The 27,009-nt window shown below is 43.3% G+C and overlaps 1 protein-coding gene across 2 annotated transcripts in view; it reads left to right on the plus strand.

Annotated features, from left to right (window-relative positions):
- Positions 1-27,009, plus strand: part of EVC2 (EvC ciliary complex subunit 2) — a 165,974-nt gene that overhangs the window by 54,493 nt on the left and 84,472 nt on the right. For both annotated transcript variants that reach the window (XM_064365631.1, XM_021669401.2), the window contains exon 10: positions 19,483-19,807. In XM_064365631.1, the coding sequence (XP_064221701.1) occupies positions 19,483-19,807 (325 nt within the window). The remainder of the gene's footprint in view (positions 1-19,482; positions 19,808-27,009) is intronic.

The raw sequence follows: 27,009 nt of genomic DNA on the forward strand, positions 1-27,009 counted from the left end.
TAGTACTCATTAGTTAAGAGAGAGAGAATCTGAACTGATTCTGAAAGCTTATGAAGAAGGTTTCCAAGTTGATTAAGCGAGGAAACAATTTTCAGATGGAGGAAAGAAAGGGCAGATGTAAGGATTTGAAAGAAGCAAGATACATTTGGTGAGATGTCAGTAGCTAAGTGTGGCTGACGTGCAGATTGGGCTATTGAGTAGAGAAAATAAAGAAGAGGCAGAGGGAGAGAGGCCAGACCAGGTGATGCGGCTGTGTGCTAAACCGAAGTTACTTCTTAGGCAGTTAATGAATATTATCATCACACTACCTATGTGCAGTACAGATGGTACCAGACACGGCTTACGAACTTTACACAACTAACACGTATAATACACTTTTTAAAATTATTATACTTTAAGTTCTGGGGTACATGTGCAGAACGTGCAGGTTTGTTACATAGGTATACACGTGCCATGGTGTTTGCTGCATCCATCACCCTGTCATCTACATTAGGTATTTCTCCTAATGCTATCCTTCCCCTAGCCCCCCATCCCGCTGCTATCCCTTCTCTAGCCCCAGACTCCCAAACAGGCCCCGGTGTGTGATGTTCCCCTCCCTGTGTCCATATGTTCTCATTGTTCAACACCCACTTATAAGTGAGAACATGTGGTGTTTGGTTTTCTGTTCTTGTGTCAGTTTGCTGAGAATGGTGGTTTCCAGCTTCATCCATGTCCTTACAAAGGACATGAATTCATCCTATTTTAAGGCTGCATAGTATTTCAGGGTGTATATGTGCCACATTTTCTTTATCCAGTCTATCATTGATGGGCATTTGGGTTGGTTCCAAGTCTTTGCTATTGTGAACAGTTCCACAGTAAACATATGTGTGCATGTGTCTATAATAGAATGGTTTATAATCCTTTGGGCATATACCCAGTAATGGGATTGCTGGGTCACATGGTATTTCCAGGTGCAACTACTTACTGGCCTGAGAGAAGAGCCCTGCTATGTCTGACTTATGGCACTTTGTGAGCTCAGTGACTGTTCTCAGCAGAAAGGACTCTCCTCTTGTTTGAATGGGTGCTCCTTCCTCACTGAGCGCCCTGGGAAGAGCCAGGCCCGCAGCCTCGGACGTGCAGGACTGACCTTGCACCAAGAGGAGAGTCAGGCCTTCTTAATCCATTTCTGGGTGCCACAGTTGTGTGGCTTGACTAATTAAGCCTTGTGCAGCCATTCAGATGCGATTCTTCATTTTCACTTAATTCCCTAATCAGAATGCCAAGGATGCAAATTAAAATTTGCCACCTTGTCTGAGAGGAGTAGGGAGAAATGGATGGGCAATGGGAAGAGAAGTTGTTGGCAGAGGTTCATAAATGTCACTTACTGTATTAAGTGGTGTGAGCGGCTAATTATCAAATGGTTTCAGAGCTAAAAGTCTGTTTTCTTACAAAACGTGAAAACGAGAAGTAGGGTGAAATGATTTGGATCATGCCATCAGCGCCTGGATATTTAATTCGCAAGTATGTAGTACTCTATAACCTTCGGGCCAAAGTAATTAGTACTTTAAAATAGGAAAATATTAATCCTCCTGTCTTTGTTTTTATTCAAAAAGCGATGGGGTATAGGAAGCCCAGTCTTTCTTTGTCCCTACATTTAATGAAATTATAAGGAGCTGCTACAGTTTGGCTGTCCTGATGCCTGACTATGATAGGAATGTTGAAGTTTATAATGATTTTGTTCTTGCACCTCTGGAATTTTATATTCACTTCTCTTGGGAGCTTGTTTTATTTTGCCTGAAGAGTGTTTAGCATCGATTATCAAGCATGCACTGAGAGGGTTCAGCTTGTGAGCTAAATTTATTCCTCTCCCCCAGGTTCCCATCCTCCCTCCTGTCCCAACATTCAGTATTTATTGAACTCCAATTCTATTTCAGGCGTTGTGGTTGGACACTAGTTTTAGGAACCCAGTCTTTTTCTTTTCCCCAGTTATAGCATTGCCAATTACTTTTAATCTTTCCATCTTGATGTATAGTCCTGCTTAGGTGCTCCCAGAAAGAAAATGTCACTCAGAATGGCAGGAGCTTAGTATGCATGGAAATCTATGATACATTCCCCACTAAAAATAGCGTTTCTCTCTGGCAAATCAGTTGTCCCGTTTGTAATTCTAACATGAAGCTTAGCTGGGAATCTAAATATGCCATTAGGTGACTTGATTGCCACCTCGTCTCAAGCCCCATCAGAGCCGTAACTTTGCTCTATCCTGCTGAGTTATTTTTGACAAAGAGCATTTCCTACGTGTGCGTGGTGGTTTATCTTTTACATTGCTTATTCATAGGCTGTCTCTTACAGAGAGGATTTGAGGAAGGAATATGTCCTTTGATTTTTATCAGGCTCCTTGACTGTGGTTATCATGGAGGTGGACCAGGAGGAGGGAGGAACCGGGCAGGACTGGCTGGTCCTGGAAGCTTCTAGAAGCGTGGACTGCCCACCGTGTTTTAGTTCCAGCCTTGTTCTGGGCCTGACCACTGCCACGCACCTCCCGCCTGTGATCTTATTTAATTCTCACAACTCTCTCCTTTTAGACCAGGAAGCTGAGGCAGGTTGATTGGTTTTGCCCAACGCCACAGAGGTAGTAATGGATTCGGCTTAGGCCTGAGTGCTTTCAGTCTTTTCTTCTGTTGACCGAACAGCTTTTTAAAAAAAGACTAAGCTTAGATTTTCCAGAGAGTCAAAGGACATAAGACCAAAAAGAGGTCCAGGTGTACGTCTGTTTCCTCTGATTAGAAAAAGCTTAGCACTCCTTCTGGATGCTCCCAACATTGCCTCTAAACTGTCTCAAAATTGTGTTTGTACAAAGTAAGTATTCCATGAAGTTTGTCAAATTGAGGCTTTTAAATATGCAGGTTGAGTAGTTTTTTATGTGCCAACCATACGGTATATTTTTACAACTACGCTTTTTGTTCTTTATAAACACTGCAGAGAAATGAGTTTGTTCCTCCTCTCTAGAAATCTGAAGCCCAGGGAAATAAATTAAACACTTTATTCAAGGTTCTTTTGCTCGTTTGTTCTTTGATTGGGTTGCTGGTTCGTGCATGCAGTACTTTAAAAAAAGTAATTAATGGATTGATGAATCCGACAGATTGTTGCTGAGGGCGCATTCAGCACCAGGCACTGTGGTAGACCCAAGACTCTTGTTTGCCAGACACTAGCAAGTAAGAGATTTGGCTTTTGTCCTTATAGAGCATACACAAGCAAAACACAACTCCGTGCACTGGAAACTGTGATTCGACACTGTGGTCAGAGCTGTGAAGGGACAAGGGGCTCTGTTGAAGAATCTTGGAGAGGACGCTTCTAAGGGAGGCTTGTTAAGCTGAGAGCTGCTGATGAGCGTTTTGGGTTTTGGGGTGGGCAGCATGCGCAGGAAGCAGGAAGGGATGTGGGCATTTGAGGACCCAAAGGAGGACCAGGCCGGGATGGGAGGTTTGGAGGGCGCAGAGATTGAAGGGCCATCAGAGCCAGTGAGGGGCCTTCCCTACAGCAGCACTGCCTCCATTCTTCATCCTGAAATTCTAATTTTCTTCACAACACTCAAGGCTGCTGGAAACTACCTTGTTTTTTCAAATGAATGTTGTATTTTGTCTCACCCACCTAGGCAGTAAGTTCTGTGAGTGCAGGGACCTCCTGTCTAGCTTGCTGATTCATCCCCGGTGCCTCCAGCAGTGCCTGGAGCAGTGGGTGCCACTATACAATGGTGTGCTTGGCGGAAGTCACTTGCAGAGAAGATTTGAGGCTCTAAGGTACTTGATAGCAAAGATTAGGAGGAGGTGCAGCATTCCTCGATCCCAAAGACAACACCATGTGTTTCCAGATGTGATGTGGCCCTGCAGCCTACCCAGCTCCCTCCAAGGATGTCCTGTGGCTGCGACACCCTCGCAGGGAGATTCTGTTTGATGGAAGGACAGGGTTTGATATGGGAAATGACGTGGCTACAAGCTAAGAAACACCAAGGGTTGCTGGCAACACCAAGCTGGCATGGAACGGATCCTTCCCTGCAGAAGGAACCATCCCTGCCAACATCTCGACTTTGTACTGTTGGCCTCCAGAACTGTGAGGATATAAACGTTTGTTCTAAGCTATCCAGCTGAAGGTACTTGGCTACACAGGAAAGTATCCTAGGAAACGAGTACACCTCCCTAAGCCACACCCTGTGAAGCAGAACCTGAGAGCAGGCCTGGGAGCTGCATTGTACATCTTCAGATTGTTCTGGCCATTCTGATGCTTAATAGTTTCAGAACTTCTGCAGGAGAGCAGAGTACCCCAATGATGCATCCTCTACTTGGTTCTGAGTTCACAAGAATCCTCATCTAAGGCTGCAGACCTTCCGTGTCATCTCTCCACCTCAGGATTTTTATCCGCTGCAGCTTCGAGCCCTTGCCGGCTGGAGGATGCTCCTGAAGACCTTCGCTTCCCGGCCCGGCTGCTATTGTTTGCATGAGCCGACACCTTTGTCTCAGCTTCTGGCCTCCGAGCTGTGAGGTGACACATTTCTAGTGGTTGAAGCCACCTGCTTTGTGGTACTTTGTCACAGCATCCACAGAATACAAATGCGGTTCTCCATCTCAGTGCTGGGCACCTGATATTCCCCAGAGGGTGCGTCTCTCCTTAGCCAGAAATCCATTTATACGGCATCACATGTGGTAAACATGGTGTTTACTACAAACAGCCGGCTGAATTGTGGTGCCGTCCTTACGCAGCCTCACTTCACCTCCATGCTGGTCCCTGCATGGGACTTCTCCCCTCTCTGTCCTGGAGCTCCCACTTCTTCCCATCTTGTTGCCAGCACCTGAGTCCCAGCCATTGCCGTTTCCTTTTTGTCCTCTGACACCAGCTTCACACCATCCCTGACCCTCCAGTCCATTCACACACCAGCCAGAGGTGCCTTTTCACTGAACCTGTACTGAAAAGTTTTCACCAGCTTCCTCCTATTCCCTGGTAAAACCCAAATTCCCACCGTGGCCTGCAAGGCTCCGTGTCAGATGCCTAAGGCCGTTCAGTCTGGATTGGTGATATTTTGTGTTCATGTGATCACGATCATGAGATATCTGCAAGGTTGTTATGGATAAGACGGTAAAACTTGGGACATCAATGGAAATTGTAGGGAGATAAATATCAGTTAATTATGAAGACCTTTCTACTTTTCTAAGCTCTCCTATAAGGGGAGTTAGCCTGGAGGGGCAGCTAGCTCCCCATTGTGGGGGTGCACATAGCAGAGACTGGGGACCACCTGGCAGAGAAGATGTTGAGAAAACCCAGATGTTGGTTAGAAAGACGACTTAGCTGACATCCAAGCTTTATTCCATTTCTGAAGCCACCTTTACATTTTCCATCCTGCAGTTCGTTCCTCTATTCATCTCCTAACCTGCAGGTAGAGCACAGTTTGCCTGTTCAGATAAGAGTTTCAAATATTATCTCTCTACCTACCTGTCTGTCAGTCATTCATCCACTCATCTATCCATCCGTCTACCCACTCACCCATCACTTGTTCTTCTACCTGCTCATGTGCCATCCACCTACTCATTCACCCATCCATCGTCTCATTCACCCACCCATTCACCCACCTACTCATTCACCCACTCATTCACTCATCTGCCGTTCCACCCATCCATCCACCCATCTTTTTCACCCACCCATTCTTTCATTCATCTATTCATCCATCCATTCTTCTACCTGCTCATCTACCCATCTGCCCATCTACAATTTGTCCATTCACTCACCTGTCCACCTATCATCCGTCCATCTATATATCCATCTACCCACCCATCTATCTATCATCCATCCTTCATCTACCATCCAATCTTCCATCCATCCAGCCAGCCATCTATCTACCCATCTATTCACCTACCCATGCATTCCTCCATTTTTTCATCTATCATCCATCCATCCATCCCTCCCTCCATCCATTTATCCATACTTCCACCTATCCATTCATCTATGCAGCCATCCACCCATCTATCCATGTGTTTATCATGGTTCCCCTGCATCTTCTTTTCTTTGCCATAAAGAATGATATCAAGAGAGACATGACAGATGTAACAACAGCAACAACAATGAGAAGTCACGTTTTCCAGCATCTGTTCTGTGTCAGGCACTGGGCTACGTGCTTCATGCATGCCGTTTTGAGGCAGTAGGACAGATGGTACAGCAAGGACTCTGGAGACACATGTTATGGGTTCAAATCCCAGTTCTGTCATTTAATTGTTATGTGACTTAAACAAGGTATTTTTTCTGTGCCTCAGTTTCTTCACCTGTAAGAGAGATGTTAATCACCTCCCTTATAGGATTTCCTTGTGAGGATTAAGTGGCTTAATATGTATATATGAAGCGATTAAAACAAAGTCTGATCATAAGAGGCACTATGACTAATCCTCTCAGTGACTCTCATTTGATGTGAGTGATAATATTCTCACTTAGCAAGCAGGGAAACGGGGCTCAGAGACATCAATAACCCACCTGAGCTCATGCAGTTCCTGCTGGGTAAAGCTGAAATTGGAAGCTAAGTTACTGTGACTTCCAAGCGCATGCTTCCAAATGTAATGAAATATTGCCTTCCAGGGAAACTTGATTAGGATATGTGTAAAATGGAGTTAGGGAAGCACAGGAAGGATTTGAGGCAGAGAGAGGAAGTCCCAGTTCTCCTTTTTGCCTCTTCCAGGGCTGCCCATTCTGTCAGGTCTGGCCAGTGGGTGGAGTAGGGAGTGGGCAATGATATGGAAACCCTAGGAGGGAAGAGTCAGTGGCATCTGTCTGCATCTGTACCCACTTTAAGGAGCAACTCGAGGCCTGGAGAGGGAAGACCCAATCTCACTTCTAATCATAGAAATCTTTTTTTTTTTTTGAGGCAGAGTTTTGCTCTTGTTGCCCAGGCTGGAGTGCAATGGTGCCTTCTTGGCTCACCACGACTCCGCCTTCTGGGTTCAAGCGATTCTCCTGCCTCAGCCTCCCAAGTAGCTGGGATTACAGGCATGCACCACCACGCCAGCTAATTTTGTATTTTTAGTAGAGATGAGATTTCTCCATGTTGGTCAGGCTGGTCTCAAACTTCTGACCTCGGGTGATCTGCCTGCCTTGGCCTCCCAAAGTGCTGGGATTACAGCGTGAGCCACTGTGCCCTGGACATAGAAATCTTTAAGAGGAAAAATATGAGTGAGAAACGATGCAAACTGCTGACCTCTTGTACCTTACAGTCTAGGTTTTACCAAACTAGAAATTTAATGGTTTATCTTAAGTCGTATTGGTGTTTAGCTCACGTAGGTGACTACTTTTACTCTCATTTAACCTCTCATTACAATTTGGACAGCACATATACTCAGGAGGTATTTTTCTCCCCAAATTCCCATTGTCCATGCCCGCAAATAGACAGTTTATAAACATGATTGATGGTCCCAGGGAGGAACCTTGCAGTATTATCTGTCCATGGGAATTAGCTTCTGATGAGAAAAATTTCAGTTTTGCTCATAATGAATTGGTTTAGGGGGGTCTGTTGTGCATGCACCTGCTACCTTGAAGATGCCAGATTTATATTTTTTAAATGGCCATGGTGATTTCATTTTCCTTCTGAATTGTTTATCCACCGTGTTGATTAATGAGTCTTCTTTCACTTTCTGGAGTACATTCGCCACATGTGTATCAAATCCTATCCTAATTTTGTCCTGACACCTTGCTTGCCATTTGGTAAGAACTTGATTAATTTTTATGTGAAAAAAGTAAGAAGAAAGAAAGAAGAATTAATGTCATCCTCTCTCTTTCTTATCATCAGTAGCTAATCAAAGTATTAATCAGTTCTTGGCTAATTTAAGCGGTACTGTTTCCCTTGGAAAGATGTTATCATCGGCAGACCTATTCCCAAGGTTTAATAGCTTATATTTAGTAAGTGCTTCCTGTGCTGGACGTGGTTCTAAACTCTTGTGTAAAGTCAGTCACTTCCAAGAGGAAGATCGCTTGTATATGTAGCAAAACTGGCCAGAGAGAATATGTTCATCTTTGAAGCGCTGGGGCAAGATGACATTTTTGTGACCTCAAGAAATGAATGTTCCCTGGGAAAGCAGTGGGTGAATCCTGCTAACTTTGCTGAGCTGTTGAAGTAGTGAAGACGCCTGAGCGTCGGAGCACAGCATGTGTAACCCAAAATGTCTCTGTCCGCCTCATGGGATTGGTAGGGACTTTCAGGGGAATGGAAAAATATCTGTATTTCATTGTTGTCTGAATAATTTAAAACGCCAAAATGCCATAGGGGACAATGGAAATTTTACTCTTCACCAGTGGACCCAATCCTGTATGGAAATGATGAATTCTTAATATTTGTTTTCCTCTCTTACAGCCCTTTGGGAAATTAATGGATGAGAGTTGGCTTCATTAGTGGCATGGTGTTTTAATCGATTTAGGGGGACATTTTCTTTTCTCCTGTGGCTTTGGAACACTCTGACAGTTTTTATCATCGCCTCTTCTGACAGATTATCCATAGGGATTAACATTAAAACTGTTACAACGAAGAGTGCCTCTGGGACTGTCTTCCCAGGCAACTAGGAACATGAGCTGTGGGCACCGACTCTATCCTGCAGGCAGGCTTCTGCAAGAGGGAAGAACCAAGAATGAGGAAACTACTATTATTTGGAACCAACAAAATGCCCGGCTGTGCTGTGTGCCTTCTGTGTCTTCTCTTCTTTGTTCTTTTCTTTCTTTCTCTTTTTTGAGGCGGAGTCTGTCACTGTCACCCAGGCTGGAGTGCAGTGGCGTGATCTCGGTTCACTGCAACCTCCGCCTCCCAAGTTCAAGTGATTCTCCTGCCTCAGCCTCCCAAGTAGCTGGGATTACAGGTGCCTGCTACTACACTGGGCTAATTTTTTGTATTTGTAGTAGAGACGAGGGTTTTGCTATGTTGGCCAGGCTGGTCTTGAACTCCTGACCTTGTGATCCACCCGCCTCGGCCTCCCAAAGTGCTGGGATTCTAGGCACAAACCACCAGGCCTGGGCTCTTCTTTAACCCTGAACAACAGCCTATAAGGGTGGTCCTCATTGTGCTAATGTGGAAATGGAGTTCCCTACCCAGGTCCCTTAGCTAGCAAGTGCTTTCACAGCAAACCATCGGTAAAGCACCTGGTACAGCACCTGCCCTTTCCCCCACACAAGCAGCTACAACATTTGCTCATGTAACTTAATGAATGAATGATGGACAAGGTGGTCAAGTAAGGTGTGTTAGATTCCTGTTCATCTGTAACAAATTACCACAAACTGTGGCTTACCCCAATATGAATGTATTATCTTAGAGTTCTGGAGGTCAAAGTCCGATACAGGTCTGACCAGGTAAAAAATCATGATGTCAGCTCTGCATAGATAGTGGGGTGCTATTGTTTACGTTAATCTATTGCACATTTCAGAATAGCTAGAAAGGAAGAATTCTAATGTTTCTAGCATCAAGAAAAGACAAATATTTAAGGTGATGGCTATCCCAATTAACCTGATTAAATCTTTGCACATTATATGAATGTATTAAATTATCACATGGGCCCAGAAAATGTGTACATCTGTTACGTGTCAATTTTTAAAAAAGATGTCAGCTTTAGGGGAGGTTCACTTCCTGGCCTTTTCTGGCTTCTTGAGGCTGCTTCCATTCACTGACTTGGGACCCCTTCCTCTGTTTCCAAAGCTGATTGTCTGCTTTCTTCACCACATGACATTCTCTGACTCTGACCCCTCTTCTGCCTCCCTTTTCCAATTTTTTTGTTGTTGTGATTCAGCCAGAGTATCACTCTGTCGCCTAGGATGGAGTGTGGTGGCACAATCTTGGCTCACTGCAACCTCCGCCTCCTGGGTTCAAGGGATCCTCCTGCTTCAGCCTCCCAAGTAGCTGGAATTACAGGAGCCTGCCACTTCATCTGGCTAATTTATTTTTTATTTTTATTTTTATTTCTATTTTTTTAGAGGAGAGGAGGTTTCATCATCTTGGCCAGGCTGGTTTCCAACTCCTGACCTCATGATTTACCTGCCTTGACCTCCCAAAGTGCTGGGATAATAGGCGTGAGCCGCCATGCCCAGCACTCTTTTCCAATTTTCAAAGCCCTTGTTCTTGATCTCAATATTAAGGTCAGTTGATGAGTAGCCTTAGTTCTCCTTCGCCACAAAACCTTACGTGTTTGCAGATCTGGGAATTAGGCTGTGAATGTCTTTAGGGAGGGCACAGTCCTCCCTGCCTATTAAGGCTTCGGTTAAGGTGTGAAATCCATTCTGTCTGTCTCAGAGTCGAGAAGGGATTTTGTTTTCTGAGCTTGTATAGCATTGTTTGTTTAGTTCATTTGACATTTAGCCACACACACACTGCCTTGAGGCAGCTCCTGTGTTACTTTCTTGCTTTGTAACCTGCGAAGCACTGGTTGCATAGGCACATGTTCAATAAGCACTTCCGGAGAAAATGAAAGAAGCAAATGAATGAGCTGTTGTTTCAAACTAGGCTAAGTTGTGTCTTAAGGGGATGGAAGCTATTTTAATCTAAGATAGTAAAATTTGAGCATCCAAAAGAATAATGACTGCAGTTGATCAAAACCCACCAAATACATAAAAATCTTCAATTTCATAGTGGTACTATGCAGAGGCAGGGGCTCCTCCTGGGTTCGGCTAAACATCTGGACTCTCAGGGCACATGTGGCCCCATCTACTCAGAAGGTGTGAGGGGCTGCAACACGGCTTGCTGTGAGGACAGCATTATTCCCTTGTGGGTATCCTCACCGCAGTTCGCACAGCAGCCTACACAACTATTTGGGGGGCATTTTCCTCGCTGGTGACACAGGTCAGTTGCGAGGAGATGCAGTCTGCATCAAGCAGGTGCAGGAGTGTTTCTGGCTTAAAATATTCCTTCCCCACAGGTGGCAATCTCTCTTGTAACAACTCACAGATATCACTTCCAAGGTTCCTGCAAGAGCTCTGCCCAGTTCCAAGAGTCACCTCCCTCAGGAAAGTACAAAATATGGCATCCCTGTTAGGTAATTAGTGTATTTACCAGTCTTCTCATCCATATGTAATTTATCAATCTGGCACTATTTTTACCATAAGCCATGTTGCCTGGTAACCTATTTGATATTATTCCTCTTAGTAAGTTTCTGGGTAAGAGTTAACTAAAGCTCAGATCCTCAGAAAGCTGAGAAAAGTTTCATAAACCTTTGTCCTCATGCTAAAACATAACAAAACAAGCTGATAAACAAACCCAAACTAATTATTCACCATTGAAGGTTGTCGTGACACCAACTCTTTAATTAGAAAATTGATAAAATACCAGAGAAATAATTATAGATCTCTGTGAACTTTATGTCAGAGTAACAGAATTGTTGATGAAAGTTATTTTTGAAGAATTTCAGCTTAAAAATGCAGAAGATAGAATTAGACAATTGGCTTTTTAAATCCCTGATGAAATCATGGATCTAGGTAACCATTAGAAATTTACAGGAAAAAGACAATCCCATTAAAAAGCAGACAAGGGACATGAATAGACACTTTTCATAAGAAGACATACATGCAGCTAACAAACATATGAAAAAAAGCTCAATATCACTGATCATTGGAGAAACACAAATCAAAACCACAATGAGATACCACTTCATACCAGTCAGAATGGCTGTTACTTAAAAGTCAAAAAATAGGCCAGGGGCAGTGGCTTACACCTGTAATCCCAGCATTTTGGGAGGCCAAGGCGGGTGAATCACTTGAGGTCAGGAGTTCGAGACCAGCCTGACCAACATGATGAAACCTTGTCTGTACTAAAAATACAAAATTAGCCACACATGGTGACGCACACCTGTAATCCCAGCTACTTGGGAGGCTGAGGTAGGAGAATCACTTGAACCTGGGAAGTGGAGATTGTAGTGAGCCAAGATGGCACCACTGCACTCCAGCCTGGGCAACAGAGTGAGACTCTGTCTCAAAAAATAAACAATTTAAAAAAATAACAGGCGTTTATGAGGTTGCGGAGAAAAACGAATGCTTATACACTGTTGATGGGAATATAAACTAGTTTAACCGTTGTGGAAAACAGTGTGGCAATTTCTCAAAGACCTAAAAACAGAACTACCATTCAACCCAGCAATCCCATTACTGAGTATATACTCAGAAGAATATAAATTGTTCTGTCATAAAGACACATGCACATCTATGTTTATTGCAGCACTATTCACAATAGCAAAGACATGGAATCCACCTAAATGCCCATCAATGGTAGACTGGATAAGGAAAATGTGGTACACATACACCATGGAATACTATGCAGCCATAAAAAAGAATGAGATCATGTCCTTCACAGGAACTTGGATGGAGCCGAAGGCCATTATCCTTAGCAAACTTAACTCAGTAACAGAAAACCAAATCATATTCTCACTTATAAGTGGGAGCTAAATAATGAGAACACATGGACACATGGAGGGGAACAACAGACACTGGGGCCTGTCAGAGGGTGGAAGGTGGGAGGAAGGAGAGGATCAGGAAAAATAACAAATGGGTACTAGGCTTAATACCCGCATGACAAAATAATCTGTACAACAAACCCCTATGATACAAGTTTACCTGTATAAAAAACCTGCACATGTACCTCTGAACTTAAAAAAAAAAGGAAATGGATGTTATAATCATTAGATGAATGGTTGATGGGAAATATTATAATGCAGGGATCATGTTGGCACGACTTGAATCTGTGGATTCGTCCTAGCCTTACCCTACAGTATGGACATAAAGGAAGCACATAATACTAATATAGTACCACTACGGGGGATCCTCAAGTACTAAAAATAGAAGCAACGTATGATCCAGCCATTCCACTACTGGGTGTATATCCAAAAGAAAGGAAATAAATATATCAAAGAGATATCTGCATTCTCATGGGTATCACAGCACTATTTACAACAGCCAAAATATGAAATCAACCTAAGTGCCCATCAACAGATGAATAAAGAAAATATGTAGTAAATACACAATGGAATGTTTTTCAACCATAACAAAGAACAGATTCCTGTCATTTGAAGCAACATGGATGGACTTAGAGGTCATCATGTTAGATTAAATAAGCCAGGCACAGAAAGACAAATATCACACATTCTCAGTCATATGTGAGAGCTAAAAAAGTGGACCTGGTGAAGATACAGAATAGAATAGTGGTTACTGGAGCCCAGGAATGGGAAGGGGTAGATGTAGATGAAGGAAAACAAGAATGTAAATGCAAGATGTTCATTACCACTGAAATGCACACTTAAAAGATGGTAAATTGTATATGTATATTTTGTCTCGATTTTTAAAAGCCACTCAAAAAACGAAGGAAAACAAATTGAATGAAGATTTTAGATATAACTGTTAGTTTACAGGAAAGACAGAGGATAGAGAGAGGTATGGTGACACCCATGGAAGCAATTAGCCAAATCCAGAATGTGAGACATTCTACAGGATGGTGGCCTGACTTCTGCAACACATCAATGCCGTAGAAGGAAAGATGGAAGGCCGGAATGCTCTGGACTAAAGGGAACTTAACTGGCATTATGGGATTTTGTTTGGTTCTTAAATTAAATGTTCAATTGTAAAAAGACATTTTGAGACACTTGAAGTAATCTGAATAATGACAGATAACTAGACATTACTAATTATTGGGATTGTTTTAATTTTTTGGTTTTTTGATTACACTTTAAGTTCTGGGGTACACGTGCAGATCTTGCAGGGTTGTTACATAGGTATACACATGCCATGCTGGTTTGTTGCCTCCATCCCCCTGTCACCTACATTAGGTATTTCTCCTAATGTTATCCCTCCCCAATCTCCCCACTCCCTGCTATCCCTCCCCAGGCCCCCACTCCCACCAGAATCCAGTGTGTGATGTTCCCCTCCTTGTGTCCATGTGTTCTCATTGTTCAACACCCACTTATGAGAGAGAACATGTGGTGTTTGGTTTTCTGTTCTTGTGTCAGTTTGCTGAGAATGATGGTTTCCAGCTACATTCATGTCACTGCAAAGAACATGAACTCATCCCTTTTTATGGCTGCATAGTATTCCATGGTGTATATGTGCCATATTTTATTTAACTAGTCTATTATTGATGGGCATTTGGGTTGGTTCCAAGTCTTTGCTATTGTAAACAGTGCCTCAGTGAACATACGTGTGCATGTGTCTTTATAAAGGAACGATTTATAATCCTTTGGGTATGTACCCAGAAATGGGATTGCTGGGTCAAATGGCATTTCTATTTCTGGATCCTTGAGGAATCACCACACTGTCTTCCACAATGGTTGAACTGATTTACAGTCCCACCAACAATGTAAGAGTGTTCCTATTTCTCCACATCCTCTCCAGCATCTGTTGTCTCCAGATATTTAATGATAACCATTCTAACTGGCATGAGATGGTATCTCAATGTGGTTTTTGATTTTCATTTCTTTAATGACCAGTGATGATGACGTTTTTTTCATGTTTGTTGGCCACATAAATGTCTTCTTTTGAAAAGTGTCTGTTCATATCCTTCACCCACTTTTTGATGGAGTTGTTTGTTTTTTTTCTTGCAAATTTGTATAAGTTCTTTGTAAATTCTGGATATTAGCCTTTTGTCAGATGGGTAGATTGCAAAAATTTTTTCCCGTTCTGTTGGTTGTCAGTTCACTCTAATGATTGTTTCTTTTGCTATGCAGAAGCTCTTAAGTTTAATTAGATCCCACTTGTCTATTTTGGCTTTTGTTGTCATTGCTTTTGATGTTTTATTCATGAAATCCTTGCCTGTGCCTATGTCCTGAATGGTATTGCCTAGGTTTTCTTCTAGGTTTTTTATGGTGTTAGCTCTTACGTTTAAATCTTTAATCCATCGGGAGTTAATTTTTGTATAAGGTGTAAGGAAGGGATCCAGTTTCAGCTTTCTGCACATGGCTAGCCAGTTTTCCCAACACCATTTATTAAACAGGGAATCCTTTCCCCATTGCTTGTTTTTGTCCAGTTTGTCAAAGATCAGATGGTTGTAGATGTGTGGCATTACTTCTGAGGCCTCTGTTCTGGTCCATTGGTCTGTATCTCTGTTTTGGTACCAGTACCATGCTGTTTTGATTACTGTAGCCTTGTAGTATAGTTTGAAGTCAGATAGCATGAAACCTCCAGCTTCGTTCTTTTTGCTTACGATTATGTTGGCTATGTGGGCTCTTTTTTGATTCCATATGAAGTTTAAGGTGGTTTTGTTCAGTTATGTGAAGAAGGTCAATGATAGCTTGATGGGGAAGCCATCGAATCTATAAACTACTTTGGGTAGTATAGCCATTTTCACAATGTTGATTCTTCCTAACCATGAGCATAGAATGTTTTTCCATCTATTTCTGTCTTCCCTTATTTCCTTGAGCAGTGGTTTGTAGTTCTCCTTGAAGAGGTCCTTCATGTCCTTTTTAAGTTGTATGCCAAGGCATTTGGAGACAATCTTGTCCTGTTGCCCAGGCTGGAGTGCAGTGACATAATCTTGGCTCACTGCAACTTCCGCCTCCCGGGTTCAAGTAATTCTCATGCCTCAGTCACCCAAGTAGCTCGGATTATAGATGCCTGCTACCACACCTGGCTACCTTTTATATTTTTAGTGGAGATAGGGTTTCACCACATTGGCCAGGCGGGTCTCAAACTCCTGGCCTCAAGTGATCCACCCACCTTGGCCTCCCAAAGTGCTGGGATTACAGGTATGAGCACTGCACCCAGGCTGTTTCAAATATTTTTAATATAATAATGGTAGTGTAGGGAGTCAAACTCTACCTCTGCCCTCTTAGGGGTCCCATCTGGGCCTGAGAATTAAATTGACTTAAGATAGCTTAACAGGAAAACAACAAGCAAATTTAATACAAGTTTGACTTGACACTGGAGCCCACGTAAGAAAATGAAGACCCGACGACGCGGTTAGAGGTGAATAGTAATATGCTGAGTTGGACAAAGAATAGCAAGTTGTGAAAAAGCAACTAAATTATGTGGTGAGGCTAAAGAAGGATAAGAATTATTTAAACAAGGTCTATTTTTATAGGATTATCTTGGTCTCAATTTTTCCTTGATGGTAAGAATGTTGTTTTCCTTCCACTATAGGGATGGCCTCCTTCACATTGGAATGTCACACCTCCGCTTTTAAGAAACAGGATGCATAGTATTCCATGGTGTATATGCGCCACATTTTCTTTATCCAGTCTGTCATCGATAGGCATTTGCATTGGTTCCAAGTCTTTGCTATTGTAAACAGTGCCACAATAAACATACGTGTGCATGTGTCTTTATAATAGAACGATTTATAATCCTTTGGGTATACACCCAGAAATGGAATTGCTGGGTCAAATGGTATTTTTATTTCTAGATCCGAGGAATCACCACACTGTCTTCCACAGTGGTTGAACTAATTGACATTCCTATCAACAGTGTAAAAGTGTTCCTATTTCTCCACATTCCAGCATCTGTTGTCTCCAGATTTTTTAATGATCCCCATTCTAACTGGCGTGAAGTGGTATCTCAATGTGGTTTTGATTTGCATTTCTCTAATGACCAGTGATGATGAGCTTTTTTTCATATGTTTGTTGGCTGCATAAATTTCTTTTGAAAGGTGTCTGTTCATATCCTTCACCCATTTTGATGGGGTTGTTTTTTTCTTGTAAATCTGCTTTAGTTCTTTGTAGATTCTGGATGTTAGCCCTTGTCAGACGGGTAGATTGCAAAAATTTGTTCCATTCTGTTGGTTGCCATTTCACTATGCAGCCATAAAAAAGGATGAGTTCATGTCCTTTGCAGAGACATGGATGAAGGTGGAAACCATCATTCTCAGCAAACTGACACAAGAACAGAAAACCAAACACCGCATGTTCTCACTCATAAGTGGGTGTTGAACAATGAGAACACATGGACACAGGGAGGGGAGCATCACACACTGGGGCCTGTTACCGGGTAGGGGACTAGGGGAGGGACAGCCGGGGGTGAGGGGATTGGGGAGGGATAACATTAGAAGAAATACTTAATGTTGATGACGGGGGATGGATGCAGCAAACCACCATGGCATGTGTATACCTATGTAACAATCCTGCAAGATCTGCACATGTACCCGAGAACTTAAAGTATATATATTTAAAAAAAAGAAACAGGATGAAGGTCAGAGTGATCTGATAGTTACTAGTTTGTTTGTTTTTTGAGGTGTCTTTAACTGAAAATAGTCAGTATCCCAGAAGCACATTTTGGAGGTAGTATATTTTACTACCCTTTAGCAACAAGGTTAGGTAAGGTAGATACGCATGTACATATTCATGTGGACAAGTTACTTGATAGGTAGATGTGCACACAGCTGTCTTTTGATCAGTCTGTCTACTTATGTCTCCTTGAGAGTTAAAGATGCGTGGTGACGTAAAATGACAGATCTGAAATTTGCTTTAAATTGCTCAAACATTAAAGCAGTAGAGAAACAAGATTTGTCAATATTGACAGTTTTTGAACATAGTTAATATGGAAGTCATGTACTTAGAAGGCCTTGCAAATTTTATAATAGTTTTCTTAAAACCCTTGTATTTTTACAATCATACACCAAAATCAGATTATCAAAGGTGTTTGACATGGTGGATGGTGGGGCTGTGTGTGGGGAGCCTGATGTATGGCTGGGGGTCTCTTCTGGAAGGCAGTTTGTCTAGATGTGCCAGGAGACTTACGGATGTCACTGACATCTGACCCAGTGATTCCTCTCATGGGAATCTGTGCTGAGGAAATTATTGTGAATACCAAGAGCTTTGTACAAAGTGATTTATTTTAGATTTTGCAATTTGCAAATAATCCAAATGTGCAACAATAGAAGAATGGTGGTGTATCACATGATAAAATACTTTGCAACCCTTATAAAGAAGCGTTTGGTTTTTAAATACCACTGGAAGATACCTGTAACAATGTTAATTGGGAAAAAAAGGTGGATAAAATTGTACTTGCATACTCTATGTAAATAGCAGACATTTATAGAAAGAATATGCATAGAAAAAAAGGCTGGAAGAAATGTAACAAATTGCCTTCATTAGTTCTAATTGAATGATGACCTTCTACTATAAAGGCATGCAGCACTATGTACAATAGCAAAGACTTGGAACCAACCCAAATGCCCATCAACAATAGACTAGTTGAAGAAAATACGGTACATATACACTATGGAATACCATGCAGCCGTAAAAAGGAGGAGTTCATGTCCTTTGCAGGGACATGGATGAAGCTGGAAACCCTCATCCTCAGGAAACTGACACAACAGAAAACCAAACACCGCATGCTCCCAGTCATAAGTGGGAGTGAACAATGAGAACACAGGGACACAGGGAGGGGAACCTCACACACCTGGGCCTGTCGGGGAGTGGGTGGAAAGGAGAGGGAGAGCATTAGGACAAAGAGCTAATGCATGCGGGGCTTAAAACCTAGATGATGGGTTGATGGGTGCAGCAAACCATCATGGCACATGTAAACCTATGTAACAAACCTGCACGTTCAGCACATGTATCCCAGAACCTAAAGTAAAATAAAATAAAATAACAAAATGCCTTCATTAGTTCTGACTGAATAATGGATTCACAGTGAATGAATTCTTTTTTTTATTCATCTTTGTTTTCCAGATGTATTTTTACCATGAACGTAAATTAATTTTTTCCCTATATAGCTTTATTTTTTTAGCTTTATAGAGGTATGATTAACATATCATAAAATTCACACATTTTAAGAGTACAGTCTGATGTGTTACTGGAAGTATATACAGTTCTGCCACTACCACCAGTCAGGTTTCAAAACACTGTGACTCTGTTAACTACCTCAGACATATTTTCAAGTAGACTTTATTTTTAGAGCAGTTTTAGAGTTACAGAAAAATTGAGAAAATAATACAGATAATTCCTATATATCCTGCACCCAGGTTCCCCTATTATTAACATTTTCTATTAGTATGTTACATTTGTTAAAATTAACAACCCAATATTGATAGTGTGGTCATGTGTCAGTTGTTCTCAAAGTCCATGCTTTATTTAGATGTTCGTAGTTTTTAATCTGATGTCCTTTTCTCTGCCCCAGGAATCCATCCAGGATATGACATTATGTTTAGTAGTCATGTCCATAAATTAGTTTTTAATGGAAAGAAAAGTAAAATAAACTTTGTTTTTAAATCCTCCAAATATATTAGCTATCCGATGTTCCCTTGGTTTCCTCGTTGTGTTGACTTGTTACTTGTTGACAAAGACATGTCTTAAATTGATTCTGTTCCCTTTTGTACGTCGTGTGGTAGCTTACAAATTTACTAAGTAAGAGTCAGCTAATTTAGTGAATGGTCTTCAGTATCTGTGTGACGCAGACGGGAGCGGGGAAAGGAAGAAAAGGAAAAGGAAGAAAGCCCTTGCCTACACATAATTTAAAACCTCAGAGCTTGAAAAGTCTGATTTCTGTTGCAATTTCATGTAATAGAATTCTTTTGACTTTTGTGTTTCTTAGGTTGGAGATTGCAACCCTGAATCGAGCAGATGCGGATCTAGAGGCTTGTCGAACACAAATCAGCAAGGACATCATTGCCCTTCTACTGAAAAATCTCACCAGCAGCGGCCACCTCTCACCCCAAGTAGAGAGAAAAATGAGCGCTGTTTTCAAAAAGCAGTTTCTGTTGCTGGACAATGAAATACAAGAGGAGTACGATCGGAAGATGGTGGCATTGGCAGCTGAATGCGACCTGGAAACAAGAAAGAAGATGGAAAACCAGTACCAGAGAGAGATGATGGCAATGGAGGAAGCAGAAGAGTTGCTGAAACGTGCTAGTGAGAGGGTAAGGCAGGTCTGAAGGGAAGGTGTTCACTTGCCTCTTCCCTTTCTCTCAGGGATTTGTCATTTATCCATCTACCCACTCATTTGTCTATTTGCCTCCTCCATCCATCTGTGCATCACCCATCCAACCATCCACCCATTCATCTATCCATCCTTCCATTCATTCATCCAGCCATTCCCACCGTCCATCCATCATCATCTATCCATCCACCCATCTACACACTCATCCATCCACCCACTCCTCCATCCATCTGTGTACCTATCTATCCATCTACCCACTCATCTACCCATCTATCTATCTACACATCCATCTATTCATCCATTCATCCCCCTACTCATTTATCTATTCACCCTCCCATCCATGCCACCCATCACCCATCCAACTATCCATCTACCATCCAGTCATCCTCCATCCAGCCATCTACCCATCCACTCATCCATTTACCCATTCACCTATGCATCCACCCATCTACCCATCCACCTATCTGCCCATTATCACCCATCCATCTATCCAGAATTCATTTAGCAAAAATGTGTTGATTACTTATTGTCTCTCAGGCACTGGGCTAGCAGTGAAGGTATAGGGGACAATGAGACATGGTGCTTCCATTCAAGAAGTTCATAGTCTTACAAAAAATCTATACACATAAAAAATGAGACATTATCGAGTCATGTTATAATAGCGATATGTTCATAGTGCTGTGGAATTCATGGGGAAAGAAAGGCTTCATTCATAGCAGAACACGTCTGTAGAGGGCATGGTCCACAGAAAGTTGTGATGTCAGAGTGCATGTGTCCCCCTCTGGACTATAGCCAAGCTTTGGAGTCAGAAAAACCTGGACTCACAGTCTAGTACATTCCAGCTCTGCTCCTGAAGGCCTTAGTTAGCCTCTGCAAGTCTAATGGCAGCCACCTCTCAGGGTGGGTGGGAGAAGCAGTATAGAAAAAGCAGCTGCCCAGTGCACATGGGCTGCAGAAGGTTCTCAGCACACAGTGCTCGGTTGGAGGTCTCATCGCTCAGTTGGCCTTCCCAGGGCTGGCCTAGATGGCTCAGAAATCAGCTCTTCTTTTTCCAAAAGTTGTGTCAGTTTCTGCCTTGAAAGAACTGGAGTTTTTCCTGAATGTACCAAGTCAAACCTGATTTCTGTCTTCCTCTGTAAAAGAGACAGCTTATTCATGTGACCTGAGCCTGCCTATCCTGTTCTGAACATTTACTACCCTAGGGAGGGCTTCCGACTACCTAAGAACAAGCTTCTGAACTCAGCTTCCCTTCCACAGACCGTGGCCACCCACCGATGCCCCTGGGAGTAAGTAAGCAGCTCTCTTGTTGACAGCTCATGACTCACAGATGGTCATCTGTGGTCAGACGTGGGCTGAGCAGTAAAGAAAAGGGGCAAGGTCCTCACTGTCCTGCCTGCACCTGTTCCTTTGCTCCTGGGCCTCCCTTGCCTTCAGACCATGCCATTTTAGGGTGTGGCTTGTGTACTGTTCGGCTCGCCTGTCCTAGTTTCCTGTGGCTGCCATAAAAAATTACCACCAATTTGGTGGCTTGAAACAACAGAAATGTGTTCCGTTATGTAGTAGTTCTGGAGGCCAGAAGTCCAAAGTCTCATTGTCAGCAGGATCCTTCCATGTTTGACTCAGCTTCTGGTGGCTCCAGGTGTCCCTTGGGTTGAAGCTGCATCACTGGAATCTCGGCTCTGCCTTCCTGTGGCCTTTTCCCTGGTAACCCTCTCATCTCCTGTCTCTTTAAGGCCATTTGTCATTGAATTTAGGTCCCACCTAAATAATCCAGAACAATCTCATAATATCTTAAATTAATTTCATGTGCAAAGACCCTTATTCAAAATAAGGTCCTGGGGTTAGGATCTAGACATACCTTTTTGGGCGGCTGGGGGTGGGGGTGTCGCCATTCAGCCCACTGCAACCTCCCTCACCAACCCTGCCCTCTGATGCCTTCTCTGTGACTATGTTGGTCAACATCACACATCCGTGAGCCAGGCCCTTAGGAAGAATGCATTGAATGCACTGTTCAGTGAGTCAGCTCCTAAACAATCCCATTATCTCTCTTTTGATTCTTTCCTAAATCTGTTACAATTTTTTTTGTTGTTGTTTTTTGAGACAGAGTCTCACTCTGTCACCCAGGCTGGAGTGCAGTGGTGCAATCTTGGCTCACTATAGCCTCCACTTCCTGGGCTCAAGTGAATCTCGTGCCTCAGCCTCCTGAGTAGCTGGGATTACAGGCACTGCCACCAAGCCTGGCTAATTTTTGTATTTTTAATAGAGACCGGGTTTCACCATGTTGGCCACAGTGGTCTCAAACTCCTGACCTCAGGTGATCTGCCCACCTCGGCCTCCCAAAGTGTTGGGATTACAGGCATGAGCCACCATGCCTGGCCAATTTTTTTTTTTAACCTTTAAAAATAATACATGCTCAACAAGAGAGGCTTGGACAGTAGTTTAAGGCAGCAGTCAGCAAACAAGGACCCATGAGCCCAATCTTGCCCAGCTTGTTTTTGTGTGACCCACAAGTTGAGAATGTTTTTTGCATTTTTAAAGCATTTTTAAAATCAAACAAATAAAAGTAAGAATATGTGACAGAGACCTCAGATGGCAGAGTCTAAAATATGCCCTTTACAGAAAGACTATCTGATTTCAGATCCAAAGCTGAAAAAGAAAAAGCCCTGAAAAAATAAAAATAAAAAGGGAAGCCCATCCCACCACTCGATGGCAGAGGATCACTCATTCGGCCCATTATTGAGTTCCTACTGTATCCCAATCCTGGAGCTATAGAGATGGCTCAGGCGGCCTTCACACCTGCCCTCAGGTTCCAACATACATTTTAGCCTTTTGCTTTATCCATCTATTTTTACACAGTAAGGATTATGCAGTTTGTATAATTGTACACATTTCTCATTTTCACATTATACTACAGCATACACATTTGCTGATTTTATTAAATACTTAAAAAGTACAACGTGTAACAGTAACAGCTTGTTCTTCCTCAGCATGCGCAGTATTGTTCTAAGCACATCCCATTGACCGTCTCCTTAGCGCTCACAACTTGGTGAGGTAGGGACTGAGAGGATCTCACTTTGGCAGGTGAGGAAACAGATTGGAAAGGTTCACCTGCCCGAGGACGGTCAGCCTCCCATCCAGCAGCACACCCCTAACCACCGTGCACACTGCCCGCTCCTGCAGTGGAGGTTACATCCCCCTGCTGGGCGCCCCATGTGAACCCATCCTGTGGGCATCTAGAATGTTTCCAGGGCCTCTGCTACCAAAAGACTGCCTGGGGCAATGCTTTTTTGTGCGGAGAGCATGAGGACAGGATGCTGGGAAGTGCCCTGCTTCTGTCTGTCACTCAGTCCCTCTCCTCCTCAGGGTTTCCTGACCCTGCCCTGTCCTCGCTTTTCTGCAACCTCTCTCCCACCCGCATCACCTCACCTGCCGGCGTGCAGTGGGCAGGCACCGTCACTCTAGATTTCCTAAGACCAGCAGCCGCCTTATTTGAACCAACCTTTCCAGAAATAGTATGTGAGCTGCAAAAGTCAATAGAACTGGTTTCCTTCCAGTCCATGCAAGTGATTCCATCTCACAAAACCACAGCTACTTTATAATTATCTAACATGTGTTGTAGTCATCTTTAAATAAAATACATAAAAATATTGTGGACATCTTATTCCACCAAGAATTAGTTTTAAAAAAGAAAAGCAAAAGGAGCAGTCTCAGTTTTCCTGAGTCAGGCTTAGTACAGTCCAGTCACCCCTCCCTCCATACCCATGAAGCACTGCTTCCGGGGACCCTCCCCACCGTCTCACCCCCACAGATACCAAAATCCACAAATTCTCAAGTCTCTCTTATGAAACGGTGTCGTATTTGCACATAACCCACACATATGCTCCTGTATACTTTAAATCATCTCTATCACTTATAATACCAATATGATATAAATGTTACATCGTTATAGTTTATATAAATAGTTGATATAAATGCTATATAAACAATAGTACTATGTTGTTTAGGGAATAACAACAAGAAAAAAGTCTGTATATGTTCAATACACACATAAATTTTTGACGTGCAGGTGGTTATGTCTGTGGATGGGGAACCCACGGATACAGAGAGCTGACTGTGATCAGTGTAGAGCTGAAATGTGTTCACGTGATGATATTTAAATGCCTGTATAATGCCTTATAGTTTTCAAAGCATTTCTCCATTGCGAAGCCTTGGGGAGAGGATTGGGGGATACAGGCACAGAGGCAGGTTGCTTGTGTTTATTTCCTCACTCCTTCCCTCCAGCAGGCACACTGTCCAGTCACCCTGGGCCTCCTTTTCCCGTCCTTAAGACAGGGAGAATCGTGACTCCTGAGGTTGTAGAGGGCTGTTTTGAGCATAAGTAAGTTAATTCTCATATACTTCTTCAACCATCGCTTGGCGCAGAATCAACCCTGGACAAGTGCTTACTATGATTCATAACTGAGTGTAATTTTTATTTTTATTTTTTTGAGATGGAGTCTCGCTCTGTCGTCACCCAGGCTGGAGTGCAGTGGCACAATGTCGGCTCACTGTAACCTCTGCCTCCCGGGTTCAAGCGATTCTCCTGCCTCAGCCTCAGGAATGGCTGGGATTGCAGGTGGGCAGCACCATGCCCGGCTAATTTTTGTATTTTTAGTAGAGATGGGGTTTCACCATGTTGGTCAGGCTGGTCTCAAACTCCTGACCGTATGATCCGCCTGCCTCGGCCTCCCAAAGTGCTGGGATTACAGGTATGAGCCACTGCACCTGGCAACTGAGTGTAATTTTTAAAGATGCCCATGGCGTAGAACAGAGAACGTGAACTCTTTCCGCTTGAAGATGGGCAAACCAAATCCTGTAGGGGAAGTGACTGGCAACCCAGCTTCCTGCAGCCAGTTCAGAGCTGGGTCCTTCCTCTGGGTTTCCTCTTCTCTACCCAGGACCTCCCTGCTGCTTTTCAGCCACTGAAAGAGGAGGCCCAGCAGGTGACTTGCCCTGGGCTGCCTGAGGCTTTCTAACCCCTGTGTGAGTCTTTGTCTTAAAGGAAGAGACTCCTTCAGCACAAGAATTCTGACATTTTCACAGTTTTTGATGGATTTGTTTTCATAAAACATTTTTATAATTTGCCTGTCTTGCTAAATTGAGTATGGGGAGTGTGCCAGCGGAGTCAGAACTTTTGAGTGGGATTTCACTTTGTGATGCTGTGGAGTCAACATTATGCATAGCAGCTGCTCCAGCCAGCCTGATGCAGGCCGAGCTTCTCACACTGGAACCTTTGTACCCTCCCTTAAGGTGCATGCCCCCCACTCCCTCCATGGGACAGTGGCTTTTCTAGGTGTTGGAAGGCACAGTATACATGTGGCTTATCTCCCTGAAGTCTGTTTTATTGAGAAGTTCAATAAGGGGTTGGGGGTGAGCAATTATTACTTTCACATTCCTTTATAATGCACATTTGTGGCCAGGCTCAGTGGCTCATGCCTGTAATCCCAGCACTTTGGGAGGCCGAAGCAGGTGGATCACTTGAGGTCAGGTGTTTGAGACCAGCCTGGCCAGCATGGTGAAATCCCATCTCTACTAAAAACACAAAAATTAGCTGGACATGGTGGCAGACACCTGTAATCACAGCTACTTGGGAGGCCGAGTCAGGAGAATCACTTGAACCCGGGGGCGTGGAGGTTGCAGTGAGCCAAAATCATGCCACTTCACTCCAGCCTGGACAAAAGAGTGAGACTCCATCTCAAAAAAAAAAAAAGCACATTTGTTGACAATATTTAAAATATAAACTCATATAAGATTTCCAGCTAAAGGATGTGAAGCTTGAGCTGTGTTGAATCTGTATTCCTGCAGAGCCCTCTTCTGGATGGAATGGTGGCTGCCCCCACAGGCAGGGCTGCTCTTTGCACTTTGCCCCAGTCCCCAGTACTCCCTAGTGCCTCTCCCACCAGGCAGCCCCAGTTGTTTGAAAACATGACCTCCCCTGCTTTAGGGCTTATTGTTCTCATCTACGCCTTAGGAGGTTGAACTAGGTCAGGGGTCAAACTCATTTCTGCAAGTCTCTGAACTCCCTTTAGAAGTGGGCATGGAAGTCCTGTCCACATGTATTATAGAGAGTTTTTCACTATGGCACAAACACATCATTGCCTCATACTTTATTCTTCAGCAAAGATAGAATTCTAAAAAGGGCCAAAATATTTTATTTTAGGATTTGTGTGTGTGTGTGCTTTTTGTCTTGTCTGTGAGAAGCTAAATGGAAATTACCCCACATTTCATTTCTGTTAATTAAAAATAAATTGAGGTTTTGGACTTGTCAAATTCCATACTGTCAAAAAAAGAAGGTCACTTTGATGGATGAACTGACATAACTGGGCACCAGCTAGTCATTCGTAGCAGAATGCCCCTGCGGTGCCCGGACTCAGGGTCCTGACACCCTCCTGGTTGTTGGTGAGTTGCATCCTTTGATTCAGCTCAAGTCAGCTGTGAATACCATTTCTCTGGGATAGAGTGACTCATTATGTTGAATCCAATCCTTTTATAAAATCAGCTTTTTTAAAAGACTGAATTGTTATTTGGTGGGCAAGGCAAACCGTTAGTATAGGCGTGGATCCTGACAGAGTTGCCAAGAGGATGCACATAGAAGGCTTTGACTTCCAGTCTGCGGCCACTGCTGTCATCCACCAGGCTCTGCCGGAGCACCCAGAGGGCAGGGGCTGCCCTGTGTTGCCCCTTGGATTCCTTGGAGGGCTCTAAATAATGCTTCTCTTTCTGGCCCAGATTCTGAACAAACAATTAGTAAAAGGGGCTGGAGAGACAGAGAAAGCTAGAAATGAACATATCACATTTATGAGCTTCTGTGAGTAATTGGAAGTGGAGGTGAGCAGGTCTGTGACTTGGGAAACTGGGGAGCTGGTGATGCTATTTACTGAAATCAGAGAATTCCGGTGGTGATACAGCATTCTGACCTTGTTTAGCCTGAAGGAGCTCTGGCCCTTGCCCTCTGCACCAGAGCCCCTTCTGCCATGATGCTACACCTGCCTGCTCCCCAAGGCCAGGCCTCTGTTGTCCATTTGGGATGTCTGTACCCATGCCTCCTGCACACGTGAGCCTTCCCTGCCTTCGCTTCACCAACAGGCTCCACTGTCACTGCCTGTGTGGTTTCAGAGCTTGGGGCCCGGACACCTGCTTTCA

This window comes from Aotus nancymaae, unplaced genomic scaffold (assembly GCF_030222135.1).
Source record: "Aotus nancymaae isolate 86718 unplaced genomic scaffold, 86718_ANA_hifiasm-v0.15.2.pri h1tg000006l, whole genome shotgun sequence".
Lineage (NCBI taxonomy): Eukaryota > Metazoa > Chordata > Mammalia > Primates > Aotidae > Aotus > Aotus nancymaae.